Source organism: Halichoerus grypus, chromosome 7, assembly GCF_964656455.1.
Source record: "Halichoerus grypus chromosome 7, mHalGry1.hap1.1, whole genome shotgun sequence".
NCBI lineage: Eukaryota > Metazoa > Chordata > Mammalia > Carnivora > Phocidae > Halichoerus > Halichoerus grypus.
In genome coordinates this window covers 97,910,821-97,930,428 of record NC_135718.1, presented here as the reverse complement: position 1 = coordinate 97,930,428, position 19,608 = coordinate 97,910,821, and the positions used below count along the sequence as shown (strand labels likewise).

Genomic DNA, 19,608 nt, shown 5'->3' with positions numbered 1-19,608 from the left:
TTCCTCCCTCTAAATGCTATGGTCACACCTGGGCATCCCCATTAGAGCACAGGTCCCTGGAACCAGGCTTCTCCCTCCCTTAGTCCTCAGTGAGGCCTGTGGGGAGAAAGTTCTTGGCGAGGGGCCCCCTCCACCTCCCTCTATCCGTACACTTGCCTGATCTCTACCAGACGGTTTGCCCAGCCCCCTGAAGGACCCCATGCCATGCTCTCTCCAATCCATTCTGCGAACCCTAGCCACAGCAAACTTTCTAAAATGTAAATCTGATCACATGACTACCTGCCCCCCAGTGCTCTGAGAATCAAATGAGTGGGGACCCAAAGAGATGGCTTTGGAGAGCTTTAAGTTCCCCATAATCTCATCAGCCACGCCAAAGAAACATCCAATTTACGTTAAAAAGCATGAGCTACAAATGCAGCTTCAAGGACTGTCAGGCTCCCCATTGCAGTTGTGACTGTGAGCTAAGTGCCCCTGCAGAGAAATCCTCACGCCCCCTTGACCAAAGTCTGAAAGAGGCTCCCGGGGTCTTGCATGGTCTGCCACTTCACGCACTCCCCTCTCTCCTGCGTCCCCAGCTGGAACATCCTTCTCTTCAGAGGCTCTCCATCTCCTCAGCCTGCTGCACTGAGCTCAGGTGTTACCTCCTTTGGGAAACCTTTCCTCCCTGCAGGTCACACCCAGATCTGTGTCCTGAGCACAGATCTGGAAGGAGAGGTGATCACGCTGTTCCAATCCTGACGTCCTTACTGGACTGCAAGCTCCTTGAGGGCAGGGCTCAAGTTTTACTCCCTTTTGTGTGCAGAATTTCCGGCACAGAACCTGACATAGTGGGCGCTCATTAAATATTCATGAAGCAAGCACGTGAATGGCTCTCCTCCCTAATCCAGACCACTCTTGCCCATGACCCTGAGGGATTTCCTAGGAGCAAGCCCACAGCTCCCTAGAGGCCATTCCCAACACTCAGGGTGTTCTGCTCCCATCCTTGACTGGAGGGTAAGGTTCTTGCTCACTCTGCTCTGGTGGTTCTTGCTCACTCTCCCTCTCGCTGGTACATAATATTCCCCCATCTACAGCTGCTCCAGCAGGAAGTACCAGGTTGTTGCTTCATTTCCCACGGTGCCCACAACCCCTTCCTGCCCTCTCCTGCCCCTCCCTGCTGGCGGAGGGGGACCCACAGGAGTACCTGGGAGGACAGGGCTCCGTGCTGACCCAGGCCCCACGGGTCGCTCTCAGCTCACATTCCCTTCCTGGCACATCTCACTTAGCCGACCAGGTACAGTGAGCCTTTAAGGAAGGAAGGAAGGAGGGGGCCAATTTGGCAACACTTACTGAGAATCATAAAAACAGTCATATTTTTTTGACCTAATAATTCCACTCCTGGGAATTGCTTCCAAAGAAATAATTCAAAAGAACAACAAAAAAGAAACATGTACTGTTTATAGCTCTGTTATTTACAATAAGGAGACAGTGAAAGCAAATGCCATGTCCCAAAATAGAAAAAGAATTAAATAAATTATGGTATATTTGTATAACAGAATACCATTCAAATATTTAAAATGAAAATAGGACCATGTCAAACGAGCATATTGTCTTGGAAATAATATTAAGACAGAAGATACAGACTTGCATGTACACTGATGACAATTTTGTAAGAACTATGTATCTGGCAGAAAGTAATAAAGACACACAAAGTTGGAAGTAGTTGCATTAAGGGGAATTGATTTTCCCAGTTTTTTTTTTTAAATGATAAAGGGATTCAAATTGAGGATCAGAAAGTTGCAAAGAAATGAGAAGAAAATAGTTACGTTAGGAGGATGAATGTTTACGATTTTACCTTAAGATGCGTAATATTAGTTTAATAATGAAATAACATTTTAAAGCTAAAGCAAATACCCTGAACACAAAGTCCTAGGGTTTTCTAAGAGGATTTTTTGTTAATCGTGGTTTTAACATTGTTTTACAAATACTAACAAGAATATCCCTAATTCGGACCTTCCCTATGTGTGGCTGGAGGTCTATAAATGATCTGGTGTGGGACCTGTAGCCTGATTACCACTAAAAGCACTTCAAAGACCTTTGCCCAGTGGATAAAGAATTCTGTCCCCTCTCCGTCCACTCTCTCCATCTGGACTACCACAATCCCAGTCCCCAGGGCCTCCCTTCCTTGAGCATGAGAGACAGCCAGGGGAAGGAAGGTGGGGTCCCACCAAGGAGAGACCTAGGGAGGCTGCTTGCGCAGGGTGGAGACTCTAGGTCCTACATCGGTGGGAGTACAGAGGGAAAGCCTGAGATGGAGCCTTTCTTTTCTTGAGTGTTAGTTTGTGTGAAGTTAATGGTGGGTTCAAACTCCCCACCCTCTGCATTATAAATTGAAGTGCTCCTTCACTGTCCTTTAGTCTCCTGGTGTCCCTCACAGGCAAGGGGTGTCCACGGACTCGTCCTTGGCCTGATTCTCTCCGCGCAGTTGCTCTCACCTCCCCTGCTTCAGGGAGCACTTCTGTGCAGGTGGCCGCTGACCGAGTCTCCGCCCAAAGCCCCTCCAAGCTCTGGGGCTGAATGTCCGGCCAACGCCTCAACCGAAATGCAGCATCTCCCCGCCCAAACCAGCAACATTCTCATCCCTGTGCCCGGACTGAAAGTGCGCTCCCTGTGCACCATGCACACCTTTCTCTCTCACCGCTGCCTCCACGGCAGCCTTCAACCAAACACCAACCACTGGGATCCCTCCCTCAGTTTATTCCACAGCTTCTTCGCCTCTCCAGTCTCAAGGCCATCTCTCATTGATGCTTTAGCCCCTCGACTGGTACTTCGGCCTCTAGAGCCTCTCCATCTGCACCCCCTTGTGTGCTGGGACCAGATGTATGGCCTTCCTGCGCCCCCTGACCCCGGGAGCCCCTCTCCTCGAGGGCCTTCATTTCCCACGGAAGAATGCCCACATTGTCTTTCTAGTCAGAGCACAGTCTGGTTTCATCCTGTCTGCGCAGGTGTCCACCCTACCTCTCCCCATCCCCGCGTGCACATACACGTGTACGCACGTTTGCACAGACGCCCCCTGTGTGCACGTACACATGTATGCACGTATGCAGGAACGCCCCCTCCGTGTAGTCGTACACATGTGTGCACATTTGTACGCACGCCCCCGTGTGCACGTACACATACATGCACGTTTGCACGCACACCCATTCCCTTAAGAGACCCTCCATGTTGGTCACTGCAGGTACCCATCATTGCCCACACACGTCCTTCATCCCCTTCTCCTCGTCACATTAGCTTCTCCCCACCGTTCCTTCTTTGCCCCTGCAACCCTGCCTCCTGTTTAAAAAATCTTCCTCGTGTTCAGTGCCCACTCTGAAGTCACCCCTCCTACGAAGCCTTGTCCAGTTGCACCAGGTGAGGATACTCTTCCCCTGAGAAGGTCCTCCAGCCCTGTGGTCTTGTTGCTCACATAACAACCTGTGCCCTGCATTTCTTCAGAGCTGCATTGTATAGCTTCCCACCACCACTACTAAACCTTCAGCTTACTGAGTACCGTCCTTATGCTTGACTCCCTCTGAGAATCCCAACGGCATCTTCTTACAGTAGGCCCAATAAATCCATGTGGAAGGCTGACCAAACGAATGTGTATTTCTAAGCCAGGTCTCTCCCGTAGAGTTGCATGACATTTTCCTAAAGCTAAGCAGAGGACTTTGCATTCGTCCCTGTTTCATTTCACTAGGTTGGTTTTGGCCCAGCACCCCACCCTATATAAATCATCTTGAACTCGAATATGTCATGTAGCATATTAGCTATCCTGGCTGTGGGTCATCTGGATTCTTTCCATTTTTCATCCAAGTCATTAACAAAAATGCTTAACAAGCCAGGGCTAAGGACAGAGCCTGTCCCTGGAGACACCCCTCAGGAAAAACCCGAGATGCAAAGTGTAGCTCACTACACTTTGGGCAAGGTAGCTCATCCTGCTCTGAATTCATCTTACCAAAAAATCCTTCGTAATACAAGTAATGTAACTGTTTGAAAAATCGGAATACCCTGGTTGGCATGTGAAAGCCCTCAATTCCTTCAGCCCAGCCAACAGCTCAGGATCGATGTCAGCTGAGATGGATGTCAGCGGCAAAGCCTCCAATCCCTGCAGCTATCCTAGCAGTCTCAGAATCCCACGTCCCACTCTGGTCAGCCCCCCAGCAGGTGTGAAAGGTGAGGACAGGTCAGGGAAGAGGTAACCAAGGTATAGGAGAGGGAGGGGTTGGGGGGAGAGGGTGGGGGTGGGGGGGAGAGGGAGAGGGTGGGCAGAGAGGGAGAGGCTGGGAGGAGAGGGAGGGGAGCAGTAGTTCAGTGGTAGGACTGTCTCCTTCCCATTTCCTCCCTCCTCATTTCACTCACTGCTCTATCAGGGTGAACCCACAAAATACGCTTGCTGTCTCCTCTCTTCCCCTCCCTTTCCCTGAAATGCATGTATTGAGCCAATGATCACTCCCTTCCTCTTGCAGGCTTTGGCTGCCGTGGGAGCCTGCAGCCTGGATTTGCTGTTCCATGTCTGAGCCTCCCCCATTTCCCAGTTTCTGGTCTGGACTTACTGTTCCAGCACTGCCCCAAGGACCAGCCTCCTCCAGAAGCTGTAACAGCAGAGGTCTGCACGCAGTGTGCACTAACTGCCCCCTACCCACACACACTCAGGGAGTCACACGCTCTCCTGGAGGAGAACTTCAGATGTCCTCTTGTCCATCCTGGGTCCCAGTCAAAGCAAGGGCGTCTATAAAAATCGACTTATTTATCCCAGCACACAATCATGTCACACCTAATATGTACCAGGCATTGTTCTAAGCACTTCACACAAATATTAACTCATTTAATCCTCAGAACAACCCAATCCTGTAGGTACGATTCCTATTTCCATTTTACAGATGGGAAAACCAAGGCACAGAGAGGTCGCAGGCTAGTAGAAACTGGAAAAATCTGGATTCAAAGCCAGCTGTGTGACTCCCGGGTCTGTGCCCTTAACCCTTACGTCATGCTGTATTCTGGTCTTCATTCAAAAGGATGTGTTGAATACCTGCGATGCTCATTGTAGGATAACTAACACCAATGATGGGGATTTTTAGAGCTTATCATTTAGTTTAAGAGCTATGGGAGAGTGTTTTAAAAAGAAAGCGTGGTAAAATTGTATTTTCCTTCTTCCCATTTTGTGCATTACCTGACCTACAGTGGAAGGCTTAGCTCTGCTCATATTCACCAATGTCACCTTATTTGCACTCCCTCTGCCACCTTCCACTAGGCAAAGAGAACACCAGAACCTTCTTACAGAAGACACACTCAGGGATGTTACGATTTCCCACAATATCCACTTAATGAATATTAATAACCATAGGAAATCAGGAAAAATATCTCCTGATACACTCCCTGTGTAAGTTCCCAGGGAATGAGCGTGAGGGGCACAAACACAAGCTTTCTTCCTCAGCCTTCACACCTTTGCCAGGCTGAAAGACACAGTCTTCCTTCCAGACCCCATTCAATGACACCTCCTCTGGAAGTTCTGTCAGACTTCTCCAGGACCCCGATGATGTGCATTAGACACTTCCAGCTCTCATCACTTAGGGCACATGGGAGGATCGCTCCTCCTTTTTCCTGTGGTTGAGTGTAGCTGTGGGCTACTTCTGACCCTTCCAGGCCAGAGCCACAGCGAGTGCAGGGCCTCCAGAACTTTCCTTCCCTCTGCCATGACAACTGATAATGTTGCAGGGACATGGACAACAGTGACATGGAGCAGAGCCCCCAGCCCCACTCTTGACAGACGCATAGCACGAAAGAAATAAGCCTGTGTTGTTTTCAGCCACACGTGAGCCTGTCCAAACCCTGAGAGGTACCTGGCAATGTGCCCCCAAACTGTTTGCCGATCACATCGTTTGGTATCACTTCTTCCGTCTCTGCCCCCTCTCCACCTCCAGACTGTATGGATCTGAGAGCAGGTATTGTGTCTTACTAGTTCCCATTTAGTAGCTGCTCAAAACGTGTCCTTAAATACACGAATCAAGGGATGAATCAAGAATAAGGCATTTGACAGCAGAATATCAAATGAGATCACACAAAATGTGGTTTTATAATCTTGCTAGGCACAATCCTTTCTGAAGGTGGCGATGATCCTGGACGATCTTAAGTAGCTCTTCCCAGCCTGCTAACACCATATTTATCTCATTGGGAAGAGATAACCCTTATAGCCCTATGGAAATGCTCCATAGCACCCTGTGGACCTCCTCCCCCAACTGTGGGTCTGACCAGAAAGAACTGTGTTTGTGACCCACCCCAATACGGGTGTTGTAGGCTCCCCAAGAGGCAGGAAATCAGTCACAAGACAGATACCGAGGAGTATTCACTGGTAATTCACTTGAGGGCAGTGACAGAGATGGTGGTGTCATAATATGGCCTGCAATAACCAAGGATTCACTCTGCCAAACCCCCAAGTCCCCTGCCCTTATAATGGACAGCAAGTTGTCTGCTGTCGTGGGCTGAATGGTGGCCTAAACCGTGGCCCCTCAAGAAGATATGATCACACCCTAATCTCTGGAACCTGTGAATGTTACCTTATTTAGTAAAGGGTTATAGATTTGAGATGTGGAAATCACCCTGGATTATCAGTGTGGGTCCTAAATCCAATGACACACGTCCTCATGAGAGACACACAGAGGAGAAGGTGAAGTGAGTGTGAGGCAGAGATTACTGTGGCCACAAGCCAAGGAACCTCAAGCAACCACCAGGAGCTGGAAGAGGCGTGCAAAAATTTCTCCCCTAGAGCCTCCATAGGGAATGTGGCCCTGGGGCACCTAGATTTCAGATATCTGGCCTCCAGCACGGAGAGGATAAATTTCTATTGTTTTAAGCCACCTAGTTTGTAGCCGTGTGATGGCAGTCCTAGCCAACTCCTCTACCTGCCCACTCCACGGGCTCTAGATTCCCCATGTGGGCAGCAACCTGGCATTCTGCTGTGGCCTGGGGCACCCCATCTCCGTGCGTCTCCCATTCATGTCCCCTCGAAAACACAAGGGCTTGGAACCAACCTTGTTTTTCTCCTCCCAAGGACTTCAGTCCAGGCCCTCGGAAAGTGATTCAGGCACGACTGGGAAACAGGGGTCAGGGGCTCTCCCAGGAAGACCCCTCCAGGAAGGCCAGTAGGAACAAGGCACAGGGCTGCACCTGTGGGGTTGGGCCTCCCAGCCTCAGCCCTGGATCTCTTGCCCTTGCGGGCTAAAAGAATGACAATAAAGGCCATTCCTCTCCCTGCCTGTGTCACCCCAGAGATAATGGTGCTTGCTAGGTAAAGCCTAGAGAACCGAGCACCCCCAGTGTGGACTTGGGAGAGCCTCAAGGAGACGATACACAGAAATGGGGCAGTGAGACGGTGATGATGAGCCGATTTCCACACACGATCTATAGCGCCCTGTGCAGGGGAAGTTCCTGTGCTGAGGGCCGGGAGGCCTTCATCTTAGGTCTGACTTTGCCCCCTGACTGATTTAAAGTGTGACCATCGGTAAAGCTTTTACGTGTAGTTTCCTCATCTTTAAAACCAAGGGAACTGGAGAAATTGCTAACGTTCCTTCTTGCTCTCAAAACTCTAAGCCCTAAAATTGCATTTTTATTTAAACTTCTTTTTTTTGCCACAGACGTTCGCACTAGTCTCACCCAGATACAGCTGGAACCTTTCAGAAACCTTTCAGGTACGTAGTGAGGGCTCAGAGTGAATCTCTGCCAGACCTTAAAAGCCCCATGCCTTGAGCCACCTGGCCTCCACTGTGGGCTGGCCCTGAGCTGGAGGAGGACCGGCCAGGCCCAGGGGCCTGTGGTCTCCCTGTGAGCACACACACACTACGGGGGTGGCCAGAGCTTCCCCAGTGCAGGAGAAAGAATAGGGGCCATAGGATCCCACCCAACAGGCTGGGTTCCAATGTTGGCTCTTCTGGTAGTCACCTTCTAGGCCTTGGGCACATAATTTAATCATACTGAAACCCCAGCATCCTTCTCTAGAAAACAGAGGTAACAAGACTTTATGAGGACTAAAAAAGACAAACTTATGCGAAACATCTGTATTTAGGAAGCATTCAACAAGTGGTAGGAATCACCCAGATGACAAGCTTTAGGTTTCTCCCCACACTGACATCGATGTGGCTGCTCAGAAATGATTTCCCATTTTCCATCGAAATGTACCTCAAAAGCAAGATGAGCCAGGGACCTGAAGCTTGGGAATGCATTTCAGAGGTGGGGCGAGGTGGGGGTGGGAGACCGGCCCTCTAGCTCACGTGCTTGGAATGAACGAGCCCGTGGGGGTCTGGAGGGGAGGCCCCAAGGAGGCCTGCAGTCCTCTGTGGCATATTGTGACATGCAAATTCTCGGTGACCTCTGGTGTGGGAGTTGGGCTTGTGTAATAGCGGCCGCAAGGCTCAGCTTCCTGTTTCTGCTGCGCGGGGCTTGCTGGGCCCAGCCCGGGCTGGTGCCTGTGGTTGGCCGCTGTTACTGGGCCCACCTCAGCCTGTCCTTGCGCTGCCTTGGGCCGAAGAGGAGAGACGGTGGCTTTTCAGACCACGCACAGGATGTGCGACCACAGTGGGAGGAATGAGTGGGGCTGCAGGTAAAGGTGTGAACGGGACGAGGAGGTTTTTCGTGAGCATGGCTGTTCCCAGAGGCCTCTTTCTGACGGGGGCGAGTGCCATGGCGGTGGCTTTTGGTGAGCCTGACCAAAGGCATTCCCTTGGGGCCTGGAGCCTGTTTCAAACGGATTTCCTGAGCAAGAGTGTGTAGGAGCAGGCCCAATGCAGTGCACCTCATCACTAGGTTGAAATCCCCATGGTCGTGCACCCCCAGGGCTGCCAGGAGGCTGCCACATTTGGGGGGGGGATCCCCAGCAGAGGAAGCAAGCTTTCTCTAGCTGCCATTAGAGAAGCTGACTTTGAACTCCTACATACCTGCGAGCTTATCAAGATACTATCTTATACTTTGTATGTCACGTCATGTGTGTACATCTTGTTTCCCCAAACAGAAGAGAGCTCCTTTAACGCAGGAACTGTAACTTCTATTTCTCTGTATCCTTCATCCAGTCCCCCAACTTCAAATACCTTTATCTTGCTTTGTCCTCCAGCAATGAACTACGGGGAGTCCCCCCAGGCACACCATGTTGTTTCCAGAACCAGAGGCTTTGCTCTTGTCATTCCCTCTGACTGGAATGCTCGTCCCAATTTTCTGCACTAGAACTCCTCCTCATCCCTCAAGACCTAACTTAGAAATTGCCTCTAACAGGACGTCCCCCTGAACCTTGGGCTGGGTACACTGCTTCTCCTCTGTCCTTGCGAGCTCATACCTCTGTTCTGCACTCACCTGTTAGGTGCTTGCCCTGCTCCTAGACCTGAGTTCTTCAAGGCTGGGCGGAGTGAGGCATTTATCTTTGTGTCCCCGGTGCCTGCCCTCAATGCATGTCCGTTGGACCTAATTAAGGAGTGAGGGTGTGGTGTCCTGTGAATTGTTAGCGATGCATTATAGAAGAGCCAGTCTGAGAAAGAGCTTTGATTGCTACCCTGAGGCCAGGAGGGTGGCCCTGATATGGCATAAGCAGTGTCGGAACAAAGGGCTGGGGACATCTGACAATGCAGATGCTTAGTTGAGTTCCAATGTTTGGAATTTCTCCGTGCTTCCAGCCTGGGGGCGCCAACATTATCCATCAAGCATGGGCTCTGATGGCCTCTCACAAGTGTCTCCTGCATGTTGTGCATGTCCACATCACCTCCCCAGGGAGCTACTGGGGCCGGAGCCCCTCCTCTCCCAAAAGGATCTGGGGGGCCTCACGGGTTCGGCAGTCATTTTTCACAATTCCCAGAAGACAGGTATTCAGGAAGCCCGAAAGGAAGAAGATGGGGAGCTCACTGCCCAAATGACCGGCGTACAAGGACAGATCCGTTCAGGAGATCAGCTCCTGGAAAGTCCTAGAGCAGTGAGGTTGATGGTGGCCACCAAGCCCGAGCCGGTACCAGCAGGATCCTTGTATCCTCTTTTGCACAGAGAGATAAACATGTCTACATAACACCCCGAAGGCCAAACCTGATGTGGATATTGCTTTTGTGATGAAACTGATGATCTTACTTCTTAAGGTTTAGGCTGCCCTGCTCCCCGGATGAGAGAAACACCGCAAGCTGCTGGCTTCCCAAAGGTCCACCAGCAGCCTCGGCGGCTCTCTTTTCTCCCTCACAACGTGGCGGGGGCAGCTAGAGAAGGTTTCCTGCCACCCACAGCTCTGAAATGTTTCGATTCTAGTAAGTCGAGTAGGGGTGGTCAGGCTGGCTGCAAACCTAAGCTATTACTAGAGGAAGGCAGGGCTGCCTTCAGATTTCTCTGGAACCAAATGCTTTCGCCTGTGGCCCTGATAAGATTACTGGGCCCCTGAGCCGCCAGCGTTCAGATTTCCCACGGAACCCCGCTCTGGCTCTCCTTGCCTCGAGGGGGCACACTGCGGATCAGGCTCTGAAACCTGACTCCGTCCCGGGAATGCGCACTCACCCTCCTGTGATCGGGCCTGGGCCCTTCCAGTCGGACCGCCCCAAATTCCCCCTGTCATTGCCGGCCAGTGAATGAAAGGTGGTGGCTAAGCGGAAGCCAGTGTTACTTTGGGGGTCCCGCAGAGCACCCGGGAGCCACACAGGAATGGGAGGGTACTTGGGGATGCCCACAAGTCTTCCGAGCTAAACCCCAGCTTCCAGAGGCCATGCAATCCCTAATTATGACCCATACGCTCCAGCCAGCAGCCAACATATGGCTCAGCGAGAGGGTGGGTCCAAAAACAGCAAAGGCTGTTGGTGAAATTGTGGTAAAAAAAAATTTAATGAATTAAAAAAAAAAATCAGTGAAAAAGTAGGTTACAAATTGAACACATTATACACACACGGGTACACATACGCTCTCTGTCCCTCCCTGTCTTTCCCTGTCATCGTCACTAATGGGCTGAGATAGTCTGCGAGGAGGAAAAGACATGATAGCCCAGTGATTTTTAAGTAACATTTCAAACACAAGGTTCAGTATGGAATAAATGCTCAATAAATACTGAATAAATGGATGAAGAACAAATGATATCTGGAAAGGACTTGGCGTAGCCTCGAAGAAAAGGGCTCATTAATTGTCCCCATCTAAATTAGAGATTATCTGTTCAGTGGCAAGAAAGTTTAATCTTCACAGACGAAATCCTTCATATGTTCAACTAAATAGTAGACACGTGGTTGTGGGAAATAAGTTTAATTTTCATGTGTCTCCTATTCATTGAACAAACGAAGGATTTCATTCGTGAAGATTAAACTCTTTGCAAGCACTCTCAGGTTATTTGGTAGGGCCTACAATTTATAGTTAAACAACTAAGAATATTAATTTAATTTGGATGTCCTAAGTCTCCATGTCTTTCTTTACTATTTATTTCTCTCTTCTGGGCTCCTATCCACAGTGATGTCCCCCATTAGCTCTTCTAAAGAAGAATCCTATTTGCATCCTAAGAGGTCTGTATTTCTCAGGGAGTGCTGGGCATTTCAAAACCAATATACCTAAACCTTGCTTTAAAAAAAAAAAAAATCTCATCTTTCTCCCATCAACAATCATTTATTTACTCATTCAAAAAGCATTTATTGAGTGTCTGTTGGGCCTTCCAGGGGGAGAGCCAGCTGGGCAGTTATAAGTCGGCCTAGTACTGGGACCCAGCTTGCACAAAGTGCTCGGGGAGAGAGCCGCGGGGTCTGAGGGCACCTGCCAAGGCCTCCTAGGCGGAGGCACTGAAGCTGTGCACTGAGATGTCAAGGACTTCCCTGTTGCTCTTACTTCATTTACCGAGCAAACTTTTCTTGAGAAGTGAGAGGATTATAATTCGAGGCACTGTGCTAATCTCTGGGGACCGGAGGATCAACAGGACAGATCCTGCTTACAAAGGGCTTATAGGCTTACGTAAAAGCTGCACTATTCTCCTTGGTGTCTCGGGAACTCCACCCTTCTGGGCACCCTGGTGAGCTCAAACACGGATGTCACTTCTGATTTCTCCTTCGACACACGGACCTTACTCTTCCATCTTTTCCATCCTTATTTTCTCTTGAAGGCAGAATCTGTGTGGACACTCAGAGAAGCTTCTCAGCCTGGTTCCCTTGCTCACTCTATGAGTTGGCATTTCTGCCAGTTCATCCCTGCTTCCTCATGACCACCATCTTACTAAATGCCCTGTAGAGTTTTCTCCTCTCCGTGGAGCAGAACCCAGAGCCATCCCCTATCTGGCCTTGGAGGCCTGCAGCTGGCCTCTGTCTGAATTAGAAAAAGGCACCCTTTTGGGGGCACAGCTAGACAAGGAGACTTTGTATGAAGAAAAAGTAACCCTTTCCTCCAGATGGCTTGGATTCCAGCTCCCACTCACCCACTTGGCCAGCATCCACTATACTTGGAGGCCCTGTGGTTTTTATCTTATTACTTTCATTTTTTTCTCTTGCTGCTTCCCTACCTTCCTCTCAGCCAACTGGCCTACTTTCCTGAACAAAGCTGACATGTTCTCCCTGTACCCATTCCTATGCCTTCTCCTCCTCACCACCCACTATTCTTTCAAGGCTTCTGCCAGGTCTCACCTCAAAACAGCAGCATACTTACCATCTGCAGTAGTCATTCGTTTGGCATTTACATGTTTGAAAACTCATACATGACAGGATCTAGTAAGTCTCATTTGCCCTACTGCATTGTGAGCTTTTAAAAGGCATCTTAATCTTGTTTATTCCAGAGGGCTTATTGAGGGCTGAAGTAATGACTGATATTGATAACAGTGACTTAAAAAAAAGAACAGATTTCCCAAAGACTTCCAATAGGTTAGTGGGTTCTAGAGAATGAATGTTGAGTAAGCCTTGTTGATCTGGCTTGAATTCCTAATACTGAGAAGTCATATAACTCAGTTTCTCCCCAAATAGAGTGGTGCCTTCATGCCTCAAAAGTGGGTTTCATCTCTCAAAAGAGGGGTTTACTCAGATTTGTCAGGAGTTCCCAAATCCCACTCCTGCATATCATGTCCCACCATAAAAAGTTTACTTCCTGGCTACGAATCGTCACTTCCCCAGCCTCTCGGTTTCCTCTTTACTTCCTTTTCCAGGGCTAGCAGCTGCAGTTCTTTTTTCGGTCGTTTTGACAAAGAAAACTTCAAAAGCAGTCACTGCCAATCAGCAGACTCAGGGCAAACCGACAGGCTTCCTGGCTGGCTGAGCAATTCCCTCCCAGGCCCCACCTTGGTAAATTGCCCCCCAGCAGTTAGGACCCATCTCCCTTTGTAGACCCGAGGGCCTTGTCTTTTCCCAGCCCCAAGCCACACAGGAAGTTGCTCAGGTGACATATTCAGGGCCTCTACCACACACCATTCCTTCTTCAACTGAGGGAGAAGACAGTGCCTCTGTGGAATGAGTCCCTCTGTGTCTTCCGAGAACAAAGTTCACACACGTATTTGGCCTCACACACACATTAGGCCCCCCAAGCAGCAACATGCTTTTACTCCTAAGGCTTGCTTTGCTCTTATCCCCAACCCACTTCTGCAAGAGATTAGATGGGTCCTAAATCATATCGAACCTCTAGCCTAGGGCCTGAAGCCCCTTGTACTCTCCCAGAGGAGGGTACTCACTTCTCAAGCAACTTCTTTAGGAGCCTTCATTCACCCCGCCCGACAAGCTGGGTGCCCCCCTGGGCCATCTCCCTCCTCTGCCCTGAAGCTGTAGCCAGCCGGAGAGAATCCTGATGCTTTGGGCTTGGATGGTCTTTGAGCAGACCTGCACACCACCTGCTGAGCTTTGCTCTGTGGTCCCCACCACCCTTCCCCAGCCCTAATCTGCATGAGTTTCCCTGACTTGCCAATGTTTCCAAGGAGGGTGGATCCCACACTCTAAAGGCTCCCTGGAGATGGTCCCTGTTCCTTGAAGACAACCAGTTGAGCTGGATGCCTGAATGCAGGATGCCTGCTCAGGACAGACAGAGAGCCCTGCAGAGAGTCACAGGGCTTCACAGGCCCAGCAGGGGTCTAGCTCAGGAGAGCCAGCCAGGGCTCCGGTGCAGAGCATGGAGCTGGGAAGGAAGGAACACTGTGACTACAGCCTCAGGAGGAACAGTCTTCCTTTTGAGTGTGGGTGGGAATCACCTTAGAAGCTACATTAACATTTGCACCTTCTCCTTTCATCTTTTTCAAAAGCCCCGTCCTGTTAAGATTGGCTCAGGGCTAAACGTCAGGTCTCCATTTCAAGGGGGAAATCTATGGAAGCCTCAAAATGTGGAGAAGGGCGGGACAGGGGAACACACGGGGCATTCCTCCACTGGCGGGTGGCGCCTGCACCCCACTGGGGTGGGAACAGCGCCAGGAAAGAGCCACGCAGAAAAGCCGTGGGCACCCCACAGATGCGGCCAGCACCCCTGACACAGCCGGTCTCAGGAAGCAGGGACGTACATGGGAGTCTCAAGTGTGATCAGAAACAGCGCCATTTGACTGCCCGCGAGGGGAGCTTTTCAGAAAGTTCTGACAGAAGATGTGACGGCCAGAGAGGGACTTGAGAAGCAAGAGGACTCTCCTAAAGGTCAATCTTCAGTCGAAAAGGGAAGCCCGCAGCCTGGCACAGAAGCGCCGCACGTCGCCTGCTCTGTTTCTCTTTCAATACCCATCTCTTCAGACCCTCCAGATTCAGGGGCTTCTGCTTTATTGCGATTTTTGGGCCCACATGTTCGCCCATTTACGAAGTCGCTGCACCTAACTTCTTACTTCTGAAGCACAGACGTCCTGAACCCAGCACCTGGACCCCCGGAGGCCCCCTTCCCCGCCCCCGCACCCTCCCTCGGAGGTCCTCCCGCCGCCCGGCCTGCCCGGAGGGGTGTCCCGGGAGCCCCGGGCGCATCTGCCCTCCTTCCCCGCCCGGGCGGCCGGAGCCCCGCGCTCCCCGCCCCGAGCCCCGCAGCTGCGTGCGCCCCGGCCGCCGTCCGCGCTGCCCGCCCGGCGCTTTACCTCCATGGCCTCCAGGTGCCGGCTCCGCGGCGGCGGCGCTCGCTGTCCGCTCGGCTCCCAGCGCCCGCCGGACCCGGGGCTGCGGCGTGCAGGGCAGGGGCGGGAGGGGGGGGGGGTGGAGCGGCGCGCCGGCGGCTGCCTGGCTCGGGACTGCGGGCGGCCCGGCCCTGCCCGAGAGCACGAGGAAGGGGGAGGCCGCGGGAGGGGGAAGGGGTGGGGAGCGGGGGAGGGAGGCCGGCGATCAGGGTTTAAATTTAGACACAAATCTAAACAGATACTGTCCCCTCCCAGGGCAGGACTCGAGCGAGGGAGTCACGACTCCATTAATCTGCCCAAACATGGGGATGGGACAGCCGTCTGGCCCCTCTTCCTCGCGAAGTTTCTGCAGGACCCTGGTCTCTGCCCGGGTCCCAGCCCTTCTCAACCTCGCCCTCCTTTAAAATACCTTTTTCTTGCCCTAAAAGTTAAAGCTGTTCTTTTATTCTTTTTATCTCCTCTCTTTTCTGTTTCCTTCTTTTACGTGCATCCTTATTGCTTTCTTTCCTCCTTAAAAAAAAAAAAAATTATGGCATTCATGTCATACCTGGATTTCCTGGCATTCTTGCGTGGGATTGAGAGGACCTTCGATGCAGCTGTGTTCTCTCCTGGTCCCAGGACCAGAGCTCTTCCAACGGAGGCTTCAGCGCTCTGTGTGGAACCCACAGGACCCCCTTTCCTATTTTTCATCTCTTGGTCTCTCCACGTGCACTGTCACGTTTTCAGGAAACACCGATCAATCTGTCCATCTCTTATCTGTGTACCGGGCGTGGGGGGAGGTGTTTGGGTGGGATGAGGGACCACAAGGAGTCCAAGCAAGGATTTTCAAGTTCCCTGTAGCATTAAATCTTTTTCTCTCCCCTTGATTTGATTGATGCATTGGATTCTGTGGGAATTTCAGCTCCCACAAGCTGCTTGCTAAAGGGCCTTTTTTGCCGTTCCTATTAAATAGAGTAAAGGGCAGGATCCTGAACATCCGATTCCCATAAGACCCAGCATAGCAGCCCTCCCCCAGGGTTGTTTCAGTCCTCCCAGCTGCGAAGAGGCTGAAGAAGAGGAGGCTGCATGGGAGGGATGTGGGACCTGGAATCTGCAGTAGGTGCTTTCTCGGCTACCAGTTTGTGCACTGGCCACCAGCCTTGGGTTCTGGATCCCTCTCCCCAGGACAGAGAGAGGAGGGGAGATGCGTGCAAGGACTGTGAATAGAAGGGGATTGGCTGTCCAGGAGGGGTGCCTTCGTGTCCGGTTGCCTGCCCTGCCCCCTTCGCAAGGTCTCACCCAAGTTCACTCCCTACAGGGGGGGCGAGCAGTGTCAGAGGGCAATAGCAGGGTGGGCAAGGGTGAGCCCCGTGAAGGGAAATATATGGAGAATCCCAAAAAGCAAACAAGTGGAGAGTTTGCTCACACTAGGAAAAACTGCTCTGATTCAGATCTTAATCCCAACACCATCGGTGGGTCTTTCAGGCACTTAGATTGCTGCTTTGGGTACCAGTCTTAGAAACATGACCTCCTTCCTATCATAGAACCTTCTAAAGCCTGACTTTCTAAAACACTAACAGCCCAAATGCCAAAGTGTTTTCCAGTTCTGAACATAGGAGCAAGACCTCAATTTCCAGAAATGGATTGTGGGTTGAATTCCAGCTCTGCGACTTTCTAGCAGGGTTTCCTCCGACAAGTCACTTACTCTCTCTGATCCTCAGCTTCCTCACCTATATAGTTTAGTCGGCACTCTGAGAAGAGTAGCTATTTTGGTAATGCTTAGCTTTGTGTACAAGCTCAAATGAATAGGGACCAGATATTTCTTTTATTTGGAGCAGGGCATTCTGGGGACCCACGAAAGGGCCCCCTGCCCTTAGGAATTAAGGGTGAGTCCCCTCCCATTTCAGTCACACAGCGAGAGAGGCGAGGACTCTAGGGCAGAGTTGGAAGCAGGAAAGGAAATTTCCTGGTACCTTACAATACGTACTTGTGCTTGTGACTGTTTTCTTTTCTTCCTTTTAAAGGTGCGGGACTGAGCGGGTGATAGGAACATAGTCTCTTACCATGTCTTCTAACCCTGACTTGTGGCGCCTTTTTCTTTCTGCCTCCATCTAGTCTTCTTTTTGGCTCAGAATGGGGCTGCCCCAGCACAGGTTTCTGGCTTCACAAACAGAAGGGCGGAAGTGCCTACCCAAAGGAAACGGTTAGGCCCAGATAGCATCACAACCACCCGAAGTACCTTACGGCTGCACCACACGCCCTGCCCAGGCCTTCCCTTGCCCAGCGAGAACCCGTGACCCACAGCCCAAACAAGCTCGGCCTCTGTCATGCTCTGGGCTTTGCTCTGGGGTCTCAAGACCTGCAGAGTGGAAAGCTGCTCCAGAGCTCTTTGGGCCCCAGGCAGGCAGAGGCCTTCGCTGGAGGAAGGAATGGAAAATGGGGAGAGAGGGGTGGAGGGGCGAGACAGCTCAGAGCTCAGTTTCAGCAGCCATGAGTAGGTGCGGGGGGTGTGCTCCTCTCTTTTCCCCCTCCTGCCCCTCCAGAAGATCCCCAGAAGCCAGAGTGGAGATAACCCAGCTGGTAAACACTCTATTTTTGCTGGGTCACCTGGGATTGTGACTTGCTGCTCTGACAGCCTAAGGGGAAGGGAAAGTGGCTCTGAGGAGGTGGATCCCCTCCCTCTCTGGGGGGCTGGTTGTCTCACCAGGACCCACTTCCTTTACTTTCTCCCACGCCCCCTTCACACACCCTTGCAGTCTGACCAGACAGGCAGTAAATAGAGGCCAGTGCAGGATGAAGACAAGGAACACTAGAGACGTAGCTAGGGCAGGGGAGTCTGTGTGTCGTGGATCCCATGTTACCGCAGACAACCATAGGTACATAGCAGGTCCTCGATGGATATTTGGTGAATGAATGAGTGCATAAATGAATAAGTGGAGCAGATTAGTAGCATCTTTGTCATTAAATAAAAGGCAAAGCCCCCTTCTATAGATGGGTCTCCAACAGGAGAAAAGACCCACTTGGAGAAAAGATTATTGAAGGCCATGATAAGTTAAGCTGTAATTTAATTAGTTTTTGAGAAGAATTGTCAAGAACCCAATCAATCAGTTCTTAGTAAGCGGCCACACCGTGCTGCTGATTGACCATTTCTAAAATTAAGAGCAAAAAACAAACATTCTTTCATGACTGCAAATATTAATGTATATACTTCAGCCCTAAATTCTGGGAATGTGGTAAAAACAAAACAGCGAATTCTGCCATAAGTGACTATCATTGAGGAACAGAGTTGAAAACACTGACATGAAAGCATTTTGTTTATGTGTTTAAGAAGTGGCAATGGAGGGTTTCCCAGATGGCAGAAGATGGAAGCTGGTAGCTGTTTGTTTTTTTTTTTAAAGATTTTATTTATTTATTTGATAGAGAGAGACACAGCGAGAGAGGGAACACAAGCAGGGGGAGGGGCAGAGGGAGAAGCAGGCTTCCCGCTGAGCAGGGAGCCCGATGCGGGGCTCGATCTCAGGACCCTGGGATCCTGACCTGAGCCGAAGACAGACGCTTAACGACTGAGCCACCCAGGTGCCCCGGTAGCTGTTTTTAATGTGTGGAAGGTAAATTGAGGAGGAAGGCAGCAGGGTAGCAATGGGACCACAGGGAAGACGTTCATGTGTGCAGACGACAGTCAGCAGGGATTGGAGACCTCATGAGGAAGGCTTTTGACTGGCCCTTTGGGGATCAGGAGATTGACTACATAGGGAAACCGAGCAAATAAGTCGATATATTGAAGCCTATGGGAGCCAGGTTTCTGGGCAAGGGAAGTACAAACATGCAGGGGTGGGCTGGGGGGACTAGAACGAACTAGACTGGACTAGGATGAACTCTGGCGCTGGACTGGAGCAGGAGGTATTGGTGTGACGTCATGGTTTGCAGTCTCTAGATAGCTGTAAATACCAATGTATATAGATACATGCATATATTTCTTAGTTTGAGCCACCGAGGGAACCTAGGAGCAGTGACATCCCAGTAGCAATCAGTGCACACAGAGCCCAGATCTTGGTTTCTAAATACCATTCTCCACTAAAGGAACAAGGGCTCCTGGGAGAAAATGGCTGATTATAGGGCTGGGGCAGATAAAAAAACAAGATAAGCCTGGAACATCTTGTTTTGACAGAAAACATGGAAGTTCTCAATGAATGACAGAGAAGTGTTAAAAGGACATAGAACTCTGTTTGCAGGAGTTCCCACTGGCAATATTGGGATAACTTGGGGATAATATAAAGATCAAGAGAAATAATGATAGCAGTGAGGTATAACGCATGAAATAAAATAGAAGTTCAAGAGTCCAAACTGATACAAACAGGTGAGTGAGTAGGAGAAGAGAAAGCACAATACCAATGAACAAACACAAAACAAAGTTTAGAAGAAAACTGCCATATGACAATCATCATAGTTATAATTTCAGGTAAAAAATACTATTGGATGTTAAATCTAGTGGGTAAAAATGAGATGAGGAATGGGATTTTTACATAATTTAAAAATATCTCCCTTACAAGGTACTCACTAATTATAAAGGGGAAAAAGTACCTTTACAG

At 50.4% G+C, this 19,608-nt stretch overlaps 1 protein-coding gene across 3 annotated transcripts in view; it reads right to left on the bottom strand.

Annotated features, from left to right (window-relative positions):
• Window positions 1–15,138, bottom strand: part of RCSD1 (RCSD domain containing 1) — a 63,556-nt gene extending 48,418 nt beyond the window's left edge. For all 3 annotated transcript variants that reach the window (XR_013449817.1, XR_013449818.1, XM_036076755.2), the window contains exon 1: window positions 15,005–15,138. Coding sequence is in view for 1 of the 3 variants with exons in the window: in XM_036076755.2 (XP_035932648.2) it covers window positions 15,005–15,010 (6 nt within the window). In the remaining 2 variants the exon portion in view is untranslated. The remainder of the gene's footprint in view (window positions 1–15,004) is intronic.
• Between the last annotated feature and the right edge of the window lie 4,470 nt (window positions 15,139–19,608).